The sequence below is a fragment of the Nycticebus coucang genome, chromosome 4 (assembly GCF_027406575.1).
Source record: "Nycticebus coucang isolate mNycCou1 chromosome 4, mNycCou1.pri, whole genome shotgun sequence".
In the NCBI taxonomy this organism is placed as follows: domain Eukaryota; kingdom Metazoa; phylum Chordata; class Mammalia; order Primates; family Lorisidae; genus Nycticebus; species Nycticebus coucang.
The window spans coordinates 757,742-772,986 of record NC_069783.1 but is presented as its reverse complement, the minus strand read 5'-3'; the positions used below and the strand labels follow the sequence as shown (position 1 = coordinate 772,986).

Below are 15,245 nucleotides of genomic sequence, written 5' to 3'. Positions count from 1 at the left end.
AAAGTCCCTGTGGAACTCCGGCTCCTCTGGACATCGGCATCTGGCCCCAGGGCAAAGTCTTAAGCATGATTCTTCCGGGTCCAAACTTAGGTGGCCAGAACAGTCATACCAGCAGGCAGGCAGCCCTCCCCACCTTCGACTGACATCCAGAAGGTGCATGGGGACCCACGGGCCCTGCTGGCCATAGCCTATGCGTGTGTACCCAGCCACATGCCTGGACAGGAAACCTGGGAACACCCTCCCCTCTGACCACATCCATGGCTCTCCAGCCTGGCCCCTGGGCAGCAAGAGGGGCCCAGATCCTCACATCTGGACCCTCCAGTGGGCATCTGTTCTGCAGTCTGGACAGACCTGGGGGGCTGGGACTCTCTTTGGCCTTGCTTGTCCTGTCAGTCAGGACTGAGGGACACCTGGCAGCTTAGCCCCAGCTCAGCTGAGCATGAGCCCACGGTCATTCACAAACACCTGTTACACAGCCACACCCATCCTGCAAAGCCTCAACACAGAGAATTACATGCAGGTCAACAATTAATTCTGAGAGACTGTGGCCATCACTGGATAGTAAGGGCTATAAGAATAGATAGACCGGCAATATTGAAAATGCAAAGCCTTTCGGGGGTGGGGGGCTAAATCCAAACAAGAATGTGTGGAACATAGCAGTCAACCCTGGATGATTCACATGACAACTTACAGTGTAAAAGGAATAGACTGAATAGGCCGATCATAGCCCCATGGGTCACAGAGAAATGGAGAAAAGCATGAGATTCAGAATGAAGAGAGACAAGGTCATTCTACTCATCGCAAATTCATAAGATGCACAAAAATATATATGGTGTCTACGGAGAAATACATATGAAGGAAGAACTTTCAAAATTAAATGGAACCTTCCTCCTCTGGGAGGAGTCAGGGAGGAGCCAGCACAAGGGTCCACGCATTTCATTTCTTTGAGAAGAGAGGCTGAAGGCAAATATGTGGGCAGAAACTCAATATGAAAGGTAATTTTAGGACATTCTGTTTACTTTTCAACTTTTGCTTGAAAAATTATTTAATTAAAAGAAAAAATAATTAAAATGTTTTGCAGAGTATACAAAATGTCTTTGCTACTATAATTTCTATTTAAACTTACATTGGAATGATATATTTTTGTATTTCATTTCTGTATAAGGTGTGCTGTATGTGTACACCCATGTACACAAACATGTATGAGCTATTTTATCCTTAACTAAACTTTGGTTTAAACTTTTACAATGAATATGGCCACACCAGTCGCTACTGGGGGGTTTTCATGTTCTCTAAACCAGAACTTCCCTTGTTCAGTAAACTCCAACGTGAGCGCCATCAAGTTCTGCAGTGTTGGAGGCTAAGGCGGAGGGGAATTTGGGGAGTCAGCCACCAGGCAGACCTGGGAAGTAAATTCCGAATCTTCTGCTGAGGACTGGGTTCTGTTACTTGTTTCCACTGCCTTTTCAGAGAGACCATCCTGTCTTCTCCCTAAGCTATGAATTTCAAAGTCCTTGTTAACCCTCTCGCTTCAGCGGCTGCAACAGCCAGTTCACAAATCACCTGCTCCTGGATCTACTTGATCCTTTTCCACACTTGTGTATCACGCTTTGTTTGTACACTGGTCACTCCCTCACCACACAGTCCACTGCTCTGGAAACACATCTTCTGGATATAAATTCATGCAAAATATAGGGCAGTGGCCATTTTAATTATAAGGGAAATAAATTTCAAGCAAGAATTGGTCCTTAACCCTGACATGTGTGCAAGTGCCCTAGTGACCGTCGTAGCAGGTTGGTTCCAATTTAAAGCCATCTGGGCAATTGGCAAGAATATATATATATATATATATATATATATATATATATATTTCCAGAATAAATATATATATTTCCAGAATAAATATATATTTATTTAATATATATTATTATTATTTAATATATATTTAAATATATATATATAGAGAGAGATTTCCCTGGGACAAAACAGGAGTCAAGTGAGTGAATTACTCACATTAAAATTTTAATGTGGAGCCACCCAAATACTCTTCTTCAACTGGTGAGCTCATCAGGAGCAAGTGAAAGGCCTGACACCCTTGTTCCTGTTTTTGTCTCTGCTACACTTTGTGTGTCCCGGCATTGTCTTGTCCTGGTGAGCTTAGTGGGGTGAGGGCCAAGCTGACTGGAAGCCACTTCTCACAGGTCCCCGGGGTCACTCCCTGAACAGACCCAGGGAACCAGGGGGATGTGTGGGTGTGAACGAGGGGTTCTGAACCCACTCGTGGCATGAAGATGTAGAAATTGCATTTCAGAAGCTGAAAATAAATGGATTTTGTGCTGGGGTCTGATGGAGATGGAAAAAAATATTAAATTAATAAATATTTATCAGTGAAAAGTTAACAACAGGGTATAAATGCAGGTAAATAAAAGTCTTTGTAAAACACTTTATCACAAATAAGCAATTATAGAATTTTGGGTATCATACATGGCATTTCCTTTCAACAATCTTGGAGCACTTAATGACTTCAATCAAAATTGAAATAACAGTTCTTTGGTTTCCTTCACATTACGTGTTATGTAAGCAATAAATCTGTATTTTGAAAATGATTTCAAAAAACTCAATGGACCATTGTAATTACCTGAACCAGTTTGTACATGCCTTTTGAAGGTTCAGAACCATGAAAATGAGTCGATTAGTACATTACTAGATGTTACTTAGTGATTTTAACTTACATGTCTAAAAGGCATCAGCTTATGCATTCACTAGCCCATGTGCCCAGTCATTCAGAGATCACTTTGACTCACCTGCACAGGTGAGGAGATACCAAGAGGAAGCAAAGATGAGAGCAAACCTGACCGCAAGGTGTGGGGACACTGCAGCCTCGCAGAGGGCGGGACTGGCCTCCGTGGTGCTGCTGGGGGAGGGGAGCAGAGGAAGAGCAGAAGAGAGGAGGGGAGGGAAGAGGTCTGGCTGGGCCAGACGTCCCAAATAGCGGAGAAACACATCCTGGACCTAATTCTGATAAGTCAAACCAGTCTCAGCCTTCCCACGGGGAAGTCAGACTCTCCCAAGGAGCCAGGAAAGAGGAAGGCTTCCCACCTCTCTGGAGGCCACCATGACCTCGGTGACAGCACTGGATGACCCCTCTCCCTGTGCCCTTCCCTCCGGTCACTCGTCCTCGGTGGTCAGCAGCCTGTCCATCCCCACATCCAGCTTCATTCTGTCTCCCCATAGTATTTTCACATCTGTCCAGCGGTACACGAGGCTAGTACGCGAGGCTGACTCCACCCATCACTTTCATTTTCTTTTCTTTTCTTTTTTTTTTTTGTGTGTGTTTTTTTTTTGGCCGGGGCTGGGTTTGAACCCGCCACCTCCGGCATATGGGACCTGCGCCCTACTCCTTGAGCCACAGGCGCCGCCCCACTTTCATTTTCTTATCTGGACATTCTCTTTGGTGTTTTCACATCTGCTGGGTCACTTTTTCTGACTCCTTATTCCTTGTTCATACTTTTTATAACCTTTTTTATGTCCTAAAACATAATAGTATTTTATGTTGTGAATCAGATGGTTTTGGATCCTCAATTCTCTGTGGGTCAATTCATGCATTTAATTTTAATAATCTTGGTGGGGATCTCACAGGTTCCTTTGGACTTTTTGCCTGGCAGGTGTGGGAGGCCTGGATGTCCAGTGTGCTCTGCCAGAGAGGACGCCGGGCTTCTTGCATTTTGCTTCTCTTGGTACCTTGGGAAACTCCCAATCTGATACCTTAAACTTCATTTTATTTTTTTGTGGGTGTTTTCACGCCACACAAGAAATATAAATTTCAGCACCAAACCCAAAACGGGAGGTTCTGGGGCTCAGAGTGCTTGGGGGACATCTGTGTGTCTCTGTTGCTCTTTTGGGTGGGTGTTCTGACTATATCCCTTCTCAGAAACAGATATTTTTCCAAGTTTGCTCACTAAACATGCAACTTTTGTAATTTTCTGTCTTTATGGTTTTTCTTCCTTTATCAGAAAAGAGTACAATCTGACCTCCTGTGGGGCTCAGCGCCTGGGCTGTGTCCTAATGCACAGATGAAAATACCTATCCCAGCCGTGCTGGGTGGAAATACCAGCGTCAGGGACTGGATTTCTCCCCAAATGTCCATGACTTCACCGTCATCCAAATGTTTAGTGTTGGGACTGTGTATGGTTCTCTGAACATGCCATGCGCCATCCAGCTTTTGGGGCCATTGTCACTAATTTATCAGACAGCCTTTCTTGGATAATGAATTAGTAGAGCAGTGGTTAATGCCTTAACTCAGTAACTTCCTTTGTGACATTAGACCAAGAACTTCCTCTTCCTCAATCCTAATTTTCTAAATAGTAAAATGAAGACATGAAATTCTTTAAAATACTTTCCAACTATAAACTTGTCATGACTTAAAATACCAAATACAACATAGAGATCTATTGAAAATGTGTCTTTACGTAACTTCCCACCACATTAATTCAAACCACCAACATAAACTTACAACTTAAAAAAATGTCAAATGTACAGTGACGGTTATAACAAAGAAGGCAATCTAAAAAAAAAACTTAATTTAAGAAAGAAATTTAAGGACAGGCTGGCTCTCTTCCACTAAAATCAGGCACTCTTTGTGGGAGACAGAGAACGCCGAGACTTGGAAGCATTCAAAACACCATTTATTCAAAATAAATGAAATATAAATCTACAGGCTCTAAACTTTAATGTTGAATTGGCATAATTTAAAAATACATCAGTTTTGTGTAGGTGTAAATTTAGTTCTTCTCTCTTCCTTCCTGATAAAAGTGACATTTATCATTAATCGATAATGTGACTATATTTTCAGCAGGCTCAAGAAAACAAAACACACGTCTAGCCTTTAGTGGCATCTCCTCACATGTGCAATCAAGAATGTAAGCACAATCAGAGGTTCGCTACTGAGCAGCTGATCACACAGCGTGCCGATTTTGACGTGAGAGAGGTCTTCCACTGGAAACAGACTCGGAATGTAAAAATCTATTATCAATGTTAAGTGCTATTTAGAACAAACTGATCTGGAAAGTCACAATACCAGTCTGAACTGTGCACAGGACTTTAGTGAGGACATTCGGAGTGGCAGGTAGCCCTCACAGGCAGGGCGTCTGCTGAGACGTGGCCTGTTAGCAGCCTCAAGGGCTGCAGGAAGGAGGCAACAGACCTAGCACCCGAATCTGTTACCTGAAATGGGAGGACCGCACGGGCATCTGTAGCATAATAATGTTGACAGTTGTAAGTGACTACTGCACGTCAGCTCATGGTGATTAGACAACACACACTAGCAATTATTTCTGCTGGCACTGTAGCTATCTAATGCTGAGGTCCCAGGGATAAGCCGATTTCTGCTTGACCTTAATATTAATGTTGTGTCCTTAGTAAATACATGCCATATACCAGACAGTTCAACCGTGGACTATCAGGTCTTCCATCTGCTCTTCAGAATTATTTTCAGTGGAAATTAATTGTTCCCTGGTGGGAACATGGGAAAAATTCAATATCATGGGTTCAATGAGAACTCTGTGTCCTGGGGACACTGTAGGTGGACCATGTTCTGCCTTGGATTTCTTTTTTTTATTGTTGGGGATTCATTGAGGGTACAATAAGCCAGGTTACACTGATTGCAATTGTTAGGTAAAGTCCCTCTTGCAATCATGTCTTGCCCCATGCCTTGGATTTCTAAAAGAATCTATGACCTTTGTCGAAAGTAATCCTTCCCCTTCTCAAAACACAGGGTACATTTTCATGGCAAGAATGTCTCTATTTCTATAACCAGCCGAGGAAGCGGGGTAGACTCAGGTGCCCCAACTAAAGGGGTAGATTCTGATAGGACTGGGCCTGGGATGCACGAGAAAGTCTCATCGCACCTGATGCTTACAAAGCTTTCTCTGAGTCTCTGCCTTGCTGCTCAGCCCTGGGGTGCACCTGTGTCCACAAACATGTTCTTTACATTTCCAAAAAGGAGTCTTTTTGACCTCCCGGGAACCCCGGGAGGTCACTGGAGAATTGGCCAAGCAGAATGGGCAGAAATCCACCTTCACTGGCATTCCCATGGGTCCCTTCACTTTAGAGCAGGGGATGCTAACCCTAACTGCACAGATGTTGTCAGGGATTGACCATTCCCCTCACTTTGTAGACTCAAGTCGATACATACACACATACACCTATTTTGTCTCAGGAAAGGCGTCTATAATTTTCGACAAGAACTTAACTTTAGCCAGATAATCTGACATCATAAATTTTAAAAGTGCAATTTATTTTTTCCAGCTAATACAGCACAAAAACATTTAGTGTCCACAAGAGCAAGACCCGCCTGTGGCGCAGAGACGTGAGCCACCTGCACGCGGGTCCTGGGGGGCTCTCAGGACAGCGCCTCCTTCCAGCACTGCACCAAGGGAGGGAACACGGAGGTGGGGGCTGCAAGCTGGGGATGGGGGTGGCTATTCATTTCCTTTCCCAGGTAAAGACATGAAGACTCAGAAAACCAAATAAACAAGGGTCTCTCAAAGCTGTGTCCTCCAAAAGAGCCAGCCTTGAATTTGCAAATGCCAATGGTTTTTGGAACATTTTCAAAAACACACTGAACAGAACTCATTTGCAACTGCACCATTTCCTGAAGATCAGTTCTGTAGCTGATGGGCGTATTTAAAGGAGGGAGCAGTGAGTGGCAGGTCCCTGAGTGATGCTGAGACCATATGCATCCAACATTACTTACAGCTATAGTCCTCTTTAGATAAAAGTCACAAAAAATATTTCCTCTAATATTCAATCACTATTTGACTGCTTCCAATAAATAAACTTCTTACCCTTAAGAAAATTTCATTTGTGAATCAGGAATACAACTGATGCCAAGGGGACCCTGTCCACATCTGCATCCTCAGAGGAAAAGTGGCCGTGGGCTGCCAGAGGCTAAGGAGCCCCTGTTTGACCCTTGTCAGCATGACCCTGGGGAGAGCTGCTCCTCTCAGTGGGCAGACAGCCCACATCACCATGTTCCTCTTCAGTTTCCAGGGAGAATAGGTCATTTTTCACTTAGTAGTTGGGGCTACTTTTTATATAAAGCTCCTCACAGAAAATATATCAGAAGGAAACAGAGAAAGTCAGGGAGACAGTAAAGATACTACCCGAAAAGTACATTTTATTTTGTGATATCAGAGCAGCAATTTCAGACATTTAACTATTACTTGGCAGCTTTTTATCAGCAATCATCCTAGAAGATCCTCTGCCCCACTCATCACTGGAAACTCTTGCAGAGAAATTGGTGGCACTTACATTCCCACAGTGGTGGCCTCCACTCACACAGATGACGTCCTGTTTCTGAACTATCAGAGCCTCCTTTGTCAGCTTCAGGCGCACCTCATAGGTGTTGGCAGAGTCCGGGTCATGCAGCAGAGCCAGCGTGGTCTTGGTCTGCAGGACAGAGCAGGAATACAGACAAACAGGGTGAGAACTGGGAGCCTGGTGGACCTTACCCTGCCCAGCAGGGTCCTAATTGCCCCTGTGTCTGTCACATATGCACGGAAGGGCTATGCTCAGCTGATTGTGATTTGATTAATTCATATCCCAAAACAATGGCATTTTAAGTGCTTGTTCTTGAGCAATTTTTATAGGGTTTATATAAGACATGTTTTTAAAAGAAAATTAGCTGGGACTTCGTTTTTTGGCTTAAAGGTTTTAACAGTAATTTTACTCTATCAATTTTTCTATTTCTAGAACGGTATTTTTCACTTTAGCAAAAGCTGTTTGGATAAAAATGATCATTTTGAAAAGTGTCAAAAGATATTTTTATGAAGATTTGTAGGTTTGCAGTAGGAAAAAAAGCAGCACATTGAAAATGACCAAAATGTAAACATCAGTGACAATAATTGCACAGGGATCAAATTTACTGAAGGCTTTTTTTGGGGGGGTGTGCTTCTGCCCTGAGGAGGCTGGGGACACCAAGCGATGAACATTGGATTTGTGAGAAAATAAGGATGATAAGGAAATTTAATTAGACAAATCTATCAGCTTTGCAGAAAAATGCGTGTCAGAGGGACACCGTGGATAGGTTGGGAAACGCTGCACCTTCCATGGGCATCACCGACTGCCCGGGCTACAGCTACAGGGTTTCTTCCCAAACCTGAGGACATTGGGTACACACACACTCCTGGGAGCTGTGGGTGGACATGCCTGTCCCAGATATGGGGTCAGTGGAACTCAGTGTCAGAGCATAGAGCACCCGCTGTGCCACCCGCACTGCCCTAGGAGGGGCCCTGCCAATCTCGGGCCTCTGGGCGTGGCCTTCGCCTGCACCATGAGGGCCATATCCCCAGGGTGATGGCAAAATGCACAAATATCCCTCCCTTCAGGAAGTAGGAGGACATTTCCCCATGAGGGCATGTGACCCTCATAATTAATCACCTGATCAGAAAAGTTCTAACCACCTGGGAAACAGCAGGAGACGAAAACATAGCAGAGGCCTACCTGGCCTCCCAGAGGGTATGTCTAAATCCACACCCACCACCTTATTCTCCCCAGGGCCTGATTACTGGTCCATGGCCCCACTAGACACCCACAGACAGAGCACAGGGCCATCTGCTACGGGCAGGGGCAGAACGCCCAGCCCAGGACAGCAACTGGCCAGGTGTGTGGGCTTCAAATAGGAGGGAACTGAAGACAGAGTCCTCACCCCTCTGCCACTGGAGCCAGAGAGTAGCCACCCTTTCCTGCAGGAATAGGGTCTGAGGCTGACCCCGTGACACACCTGAGTTACCTGCCAGGAAGTCAGACTCCCATACTAGCTGTGCTGTCCTCTGACCCTGCACACCCCACAGCTGTCCCTCCTCTGCAGGTCTCTGCCTGTCCAGGCTTCTTCCCACTCAGGAGCCATAGGGACCCTGAACCCTGAACTGATGGAAGGACCCACGTCCAGGTCTCTCTCCCTATTTCTCCCACCACCATGCTCTGGAGCTTGGAAGAATTCCTGTAAGTGCTGTCACCAGCAGCCTCAGAGCACAGACCTCCACTGCTGGTCTTGTAGGGACAGACAGACCCTTCTCATGCCACCAGCACAACAGCCATTTTCTTCTCCTTCCCAACACCCCTCCCCGTGTCCTAGAAACCATGTGCACCTGAGCACCCAGCTGCACACACACACACGCGCTGCCACACAGCAGGGATGTCACTATGCTGTGGTTGGGGGCACGTGGTGCTTAGCTACACAGACCAAGCCTGCAGTTGTAAAGAGGGAACCTCAAACTCAAAGTAAAAGGCAAAATCCTGTAAAAACAAACCCAGGCAGCAACTGGATAGAGACCAGCCTGGCATACTGTTAACCACATCTCAAAGCTTTGAGCATTTGCCGCAGGTTTTCGGGGATCTTACGCCTTCCCGTGTGACAATTTTTCAGTGATTTCAAGAAATTAGAGCCCAGCCTGGCGCACTAGACATCAGAGGAAGCCATAAAGAGCAGGACCAAGAACAGGGTATAGGGACGCAGAGCTACGGACACCAGTGGTCAGGAGCAGTGCCAGTGACCCATCGCTGGAGATTCATGGGCAAAGCGGAGGATTGTGAGAATCATGGGCAAAGCGGAGGATTGTGGGAATCACGGGCAAAGCGGAGGATTGTGGGAATCATGGGCAAAGCGGAGGATTGTGAGAATCATGGGCAAAGAGGAGGACTGTGGGAATCACGGACAAAGAGGAGGATTGTGAGAATCACGGGCAAAGCGGAGGATTGTGGGAATCATGGGCAAAGAGGAGGATTGTGGGAATCACGGGCAAAGCGGAGGATTGTGGGAATCATGGGCAAAGAGGAGGATTGTGAGAATCACGGGCAAAGCGGAGGATTGTGGGAATCGTGGGGAAAGAGGAGGATTGTGAGAATCACGGGCAAAGCGGAGGATTGTGGGAATCATGGGCAAAGAGGAGGATTGTGGGAATCATGGACAAAGAGGAGGATTGTGAGAATCACGGGCAAAGTGGAGGATTGTGGGAAAGGGCTGGCTCTGCACCTGCTGGATAAGACAGAAAGTCAGACAGATGCAAGAAGGAGCCAGTTTTCTCCCCACACAAAGCACATGCTCTCATGCTCAGCTCTGGTGTTCAACTCAATACACAGGGCAGCTGGCCACCCCTGAGACTAGGGCAGAAAGCACGGGACCAAGAGCTCAGGACAGAAGAGGAGCTTCCAGGAGCAAGGCCATGGAGAGGCTGGCCAGAGCTTAAAAACGGTGAGAGGCAACATTTTAAATGTATTAAACATTTAACGTGTTGGCTATTGACAGCAAATGGGACTCGGTGAAGACCTCTGATGCATCATCTGTGGCCTTGTTATGCCCTCTGAGCCACATGCTGTCTGAAACAAACCCAGCTTCTGCTCAGAATGTTAAAAAATTAAAGTCAGGCATAAAACCAAATTAGAGATAATTAAACATTCCAATCCCAAATTGCAATTTTATGCTAATCGCTTCCTTCTATAATAAAATACTCATGCTATGTCAAACCGATGTTAGTCTGCCAGAGATAATTATTCATGCTAATGGTCTTGGTTAACTAGGGCTACCAAATATTAGACAGTATGTGGCCATAAATCTGTATGTTTATTGTATAACTGGCATTGTGGTGGTTATGCAGCTTTGGCTGGTGAACTTTGCAATTTGTGGCCAACGGGGAGGAAAGGGAGATGGCATCAAGATGCTTCAGGCCTGTCACCCGCTGGCCGCCCTTGGCATGCCTGCCTCTCTGCGCTGAGCCTCTTACTTCCCACCTGTGGGAGAAGGAAATCCAGAGCTTCTCAGGTGAGCTCAGAGTAAAGAGATGGTAGTTGTGAAAGTTCCAACACAGAACCTGCTACAAAATAGCAGGGGTTGAATGTGACTTTTCTGGTAGGTCATCTGTTTGGTCTCTCTGTACATCAGTATGAATTAAGCCATTTGAGGGCATAAGAGAGAAACACAGACTTTGTTACTACAGCAGCACATGACACAAACTGGAGAGTGCAGGCGGCAGCCATCATTAGGGAAAGATAAGCCCAGGCAGTTCCAAGAAGGACAAGCAGCCAGCATCTCACGGAAGGGCGCTGGGAAGGGCCGTGCTGGGCTTCACGGAAGGGCGCTGGGAAGGGCATGCTCGCCTTGTAGGGTTGAGTAAAAGAAGACCTCATAAATTCATTTTATACCAATTAACAACAAAATGGAAAACATCCTGCTCATACGTCAGTTGAAGTCTAAGACATGAAATGAACCTCCCATGATGTGGTGGGGGGGTCTTCTGCTGAGATGTGCCGGCGGTCCCCGATCAGACCAGTGTATCAGCATGGCCCTGAAAGACCAGGAGGGTCAGCCTGAGACCACCCCAACATGATCTGAATCCCAAACAACTGGCAGTGCCGAGGGCTGGCTGGAGAGTCTGGAATGCTTGTTTATTTTGTTATTTTATTTTATTTTCATTTCATTTCCAATTAATATAAGGGTACAAATGATCAGGTTCCATTGTTTGTGTTTGCTAGGTAAAGTCCAAGTTGCAGCTGAGCCCCTCACCCAGGAGGTGTGCCGTGTATCCTACAAAGTACCCATTAGGTGAGAGCTCGCCGGTTCCCCTCCCTTGGAACACTGACCAAGCCGAAGGCATGTGTCTGCAGCACACCTGTGGGGCTGCACTCCCCTGCTCACGGCCCTCGTTTCTCAGCTATACAGCCTGGGAAAGTTTTTATTCTTGTATGGGTTCATTTTCAGCATCTCTCTGATGAGAAAATTGGATCTTTGTGGTCCCTTCTGCATGATAATATATAATTCCTTGGTTATTTTATTGATTTTGCTTTAAAATGACACGATCCAATTCTTTGACCAACATATAATAATTAAATTAGATTGCACACATAAAATGATTCAAAACTTAAAAAACTGTACAAATGAAAGGAAAACCTTCTTAAAAACCATTGTTTCTCTCAGAATATTATCACACAATGACAACTTATTTAAAAATAAGCTTTATTAGAATAATTACATTTTTAAGTTCTGCCAAATTAATATTTGATAATTTCACCTGAGTTGGCTTAAAACTTATCCTTCACTTTCTCTTAGGAAAACATTTTCTGAGAAAGTTACAGGGGGCACAGCATATGTTTAACATCAGCTATAGAGTCAGCTAAAATTAGTTAGGGAAAAATAATTAAATTTCTTAGTTTAAATGCAATCCATTAAAAAATAGTTTTGTCTGTTCATTTTTGTAGAACTTAAATATGTATTACTGAATAATGACTTTATCAAATTTCTCACAATTTAGAGGAATTATTTCCTAGTGTAAACCACTGTGTATTCTGTCTGTAACTAGGGTTTTATAAATATTCATGAAAACCGCTCACTCAGCCACGTCCCTTCCTTCATTCCAGTTTCCATCAAGTGTGTCAGAGTTAATTTAATATATTTAGGCCAAAAAGAATGTCAGAGGAAGAATCCAGCATCGTAGCTAATGAGGTCCTGGCACTCACAGTTCACAAAGTGCTGTCTGGCGTGTGTGATTTGGGTTGTAACCCCTGTCGAAATAGGGCACTAGGTCTCAACCACAGGCTTGAAATGCTCCTGGCATGGCTCAGCGTTTGGAGACACAGATTTCACTTCAGTCTGTCTGGGTCCCTGACGAGCCCTCCTCGCTAAGCTCAATCATTTTTGGCTTTTGAGTTACAGAGAGGAGGCTCCTTCCTTTCACGTGAACAAGTATGATCACTGCAGGGTCACTACTGACCTATTTTTATTATCGTGTCTCAGGGAAGTGGGGAGAGAAAGGAACGGCCGTCGATGGAGGCATCAGAGCATGCAGAACCTTTATGCACAACTTTGTAATCTCATACGAACGCGGTCCATGGCCACAGACAATCTCAGCACAGCACCTTCCTTGACCTCTGCCTTCCCACCGTGCCAGCCTCGGGGACCGTCCCTGCCACACTTGCACTCATGGTCTTTCAACGCAGTGTTTAAAACATCCTCCTGACCTCCCTCACCCAGGTGTGGCTGCCGATGTGTCTTTCTCCCCATCAGAAAAGCTCCTGGTGAGACTTTACAAATACTCACTGTCCCCATTACCCGGCTTCCACCCTCCCACCACCCCTGCCAGGCTTTCCTAATTGTGGCATCAAAACTGCTGTCCCAAGGCCATGCCACCCTCCTGCTGCAGACAACAGCCAGCACCTGTGCTCCCAACCCTCCAGTGCAGGACTGGCAAAGTCATTCCTGCCTCCCGGGCTTGCCTCCCTCATCCGTCCTATCTTACTGGCCATGATGCAGGCTCTGTGGACAACTCAGCACTTCCTGCCCCTAACTGCCAGGACTTTTCTGGCTCAGAATCTGCCCATTGCGCTTCTATGTGTATCTGTCCCCCCCGCCCCCACCACCACCACCAATGTTGTGAACCCACTGGTCTCAATTTTCCATCCCACTGATGTGCTGGCAACTTCCAATCTGTGTCTTCAGGTGGGGTCTCTGAAGCCACAGAAATTTGCTTCCAATGGCCATGTCTGCACCCCCCGCCGCCCACAGGGAACTCCAGTATCTTCTTCCCCAAGTTCTCTACCCTTTGCCCTCTTCATCTCAAACAAGGGCAGCTTCCTCCTGCCATCTCCTCAGGGCAAAGCCACGACTCCAGTCCACAAGGAAACCCCTCTGGCTTTGCCATCCAAACTCACTCAGACTTCCTCCACTGCTGCTACGCTGAGGCCACTGCTGTCTCTCAGCCCCAGAACATCATGTTTCTCCTCGCCTTTCCCTTCAACAAGGGTGCCAGGGATCTTTCATTAAGTATTAAGTCAGGTTATGTCAACTCTCTGTTTAAACTTCCCACGACCTCCCAGATTTGCTAATGGTAGCAGCTGAAGTTCCTGACATGGTCCCAAACTCCACACTCGGCCTTCCCTCCCAACCTCCCTATGTCCTCAGGACACCGCCGGTCCCCTGCTCTCCTAGACACCAGCTTCAGCAAAGGCCCTGGCACTCAGCTCCACTCCGACACTGCTTCTCCACGAGGCCTCCTGCAGAGCTGGCCAAGCCACAAGACCAAGACATGCCCTCCAGGCCCCTCAGTCTCCCAGGACTTCTGACCTCAGCCACAGCAAGCCAGTCCACATGGATGCCCTGCACTCTAACACTTCTTCACCTCTGGGGTTTCCCAAACCACACTCAGGTCCGACAGTTCAGTGAAAGCTGTCACACTCAGAGCCATGTACTCACAGGGAGGACACCCACGGAGATTAGCCAGAGCAAGAGACACACCAGCAGACGCATGCCAGGAGCATCCCCAAGACCTCTGTGTCCTGCTGGATACATCACCCTCCCGGATCAATTGTGGCAACTGCCAACCCCAGGGTGACATGACTCTGAGGCCAGGGCTCCCTAGCACCTGTCATCTGCACAGAGGGGCCGTGGGGTCTGAGGAGACCTCAGGAGTAGCAGAGACACCACCACCCGGGCTACCCCCAGGCAGGGGCAAAGGCCAAACTGGTCACACTCGTGCACCAAACCCTCAGGTTCCGTGACCTGCTCATTGGCTGCAGCCCAAGCTGTGGGGCCCCGAGCTGCTGTCACGTTCTCTGCACTCAGCACTCACCACGACTAACACTTCATACAGCTTTCCTGTCTGATACGCTGTTATTTATTGTCCGTGTTTCCAAACTAGACTGTGAGCCCCAAAGGCTATGGACCCTAAGCACTCACCTAGTGCCTGCCGTGGAGCTGAGCACCTGCAGGGGCACAGCAAATACTGAACTGTGAAGAAGGCAAGAGTTCCTCTACCATGTCAGGAGAAAAGCCAATTACCCCGCAAAGCAAAGTACATGCCACACCCCCATCCGTCTGGACAAGGCGTCGTGAACACTGGTGCTCACACAGATTCCCCGGAGCTGGTGACACGGGGTTCTCTAGCCACAGAGAATGAGAGCATGCCTGTGAGAGCGTGCTGCCTCGAGGCGAGACTGGACAGGCTTTGTGAGTTAATGCTGCATTAAAGGGACTGGGATGTATTAAATTCCTGCTCTGCTGCTTTTCATCTGCTGAACACAAGTAAGAGATTTCCCTTTTGTGAGCCCAGTTCCTTTGTGGGGAAACGAGTTTGGTACTGAGACAGTGGTGATGTCAACACGCACGTTTGCCAGAGCTCTGCTGAGTGCTCTGAGCAGCCCTCCATTCAAGCCTCATCAAAAGCTAATGAGTCAGGTTTCCTCAAGAATCCCCATTT

The 15,245-nt window shown here is 46.7% G+C and overlaps 1 protein-coding gene across 1 annotated transcript in view; it reads right to left on the bottom strand.

Annotated features, from left to right (window-relative positions):
• The window catches only part of SNTG2 (syntrophin gamma 2), a 234,370-nt gene that overhangs the window by 153,245 nt on the left and 65,880 nt on the right, over positions 1 to 15,245 (bottom strand). Inside the window, exon 2 of the mRNA XM_053588494.1 lies at positions 7,312 to 7,449. Coding sequence (XP_053444469.1) covers positions 7,312 to 7,449 — 138 coding nt within the window. The remainder of the gene's footprint in view (positions 1 to 7,311; positions 7,450 to 15,245) is intronic.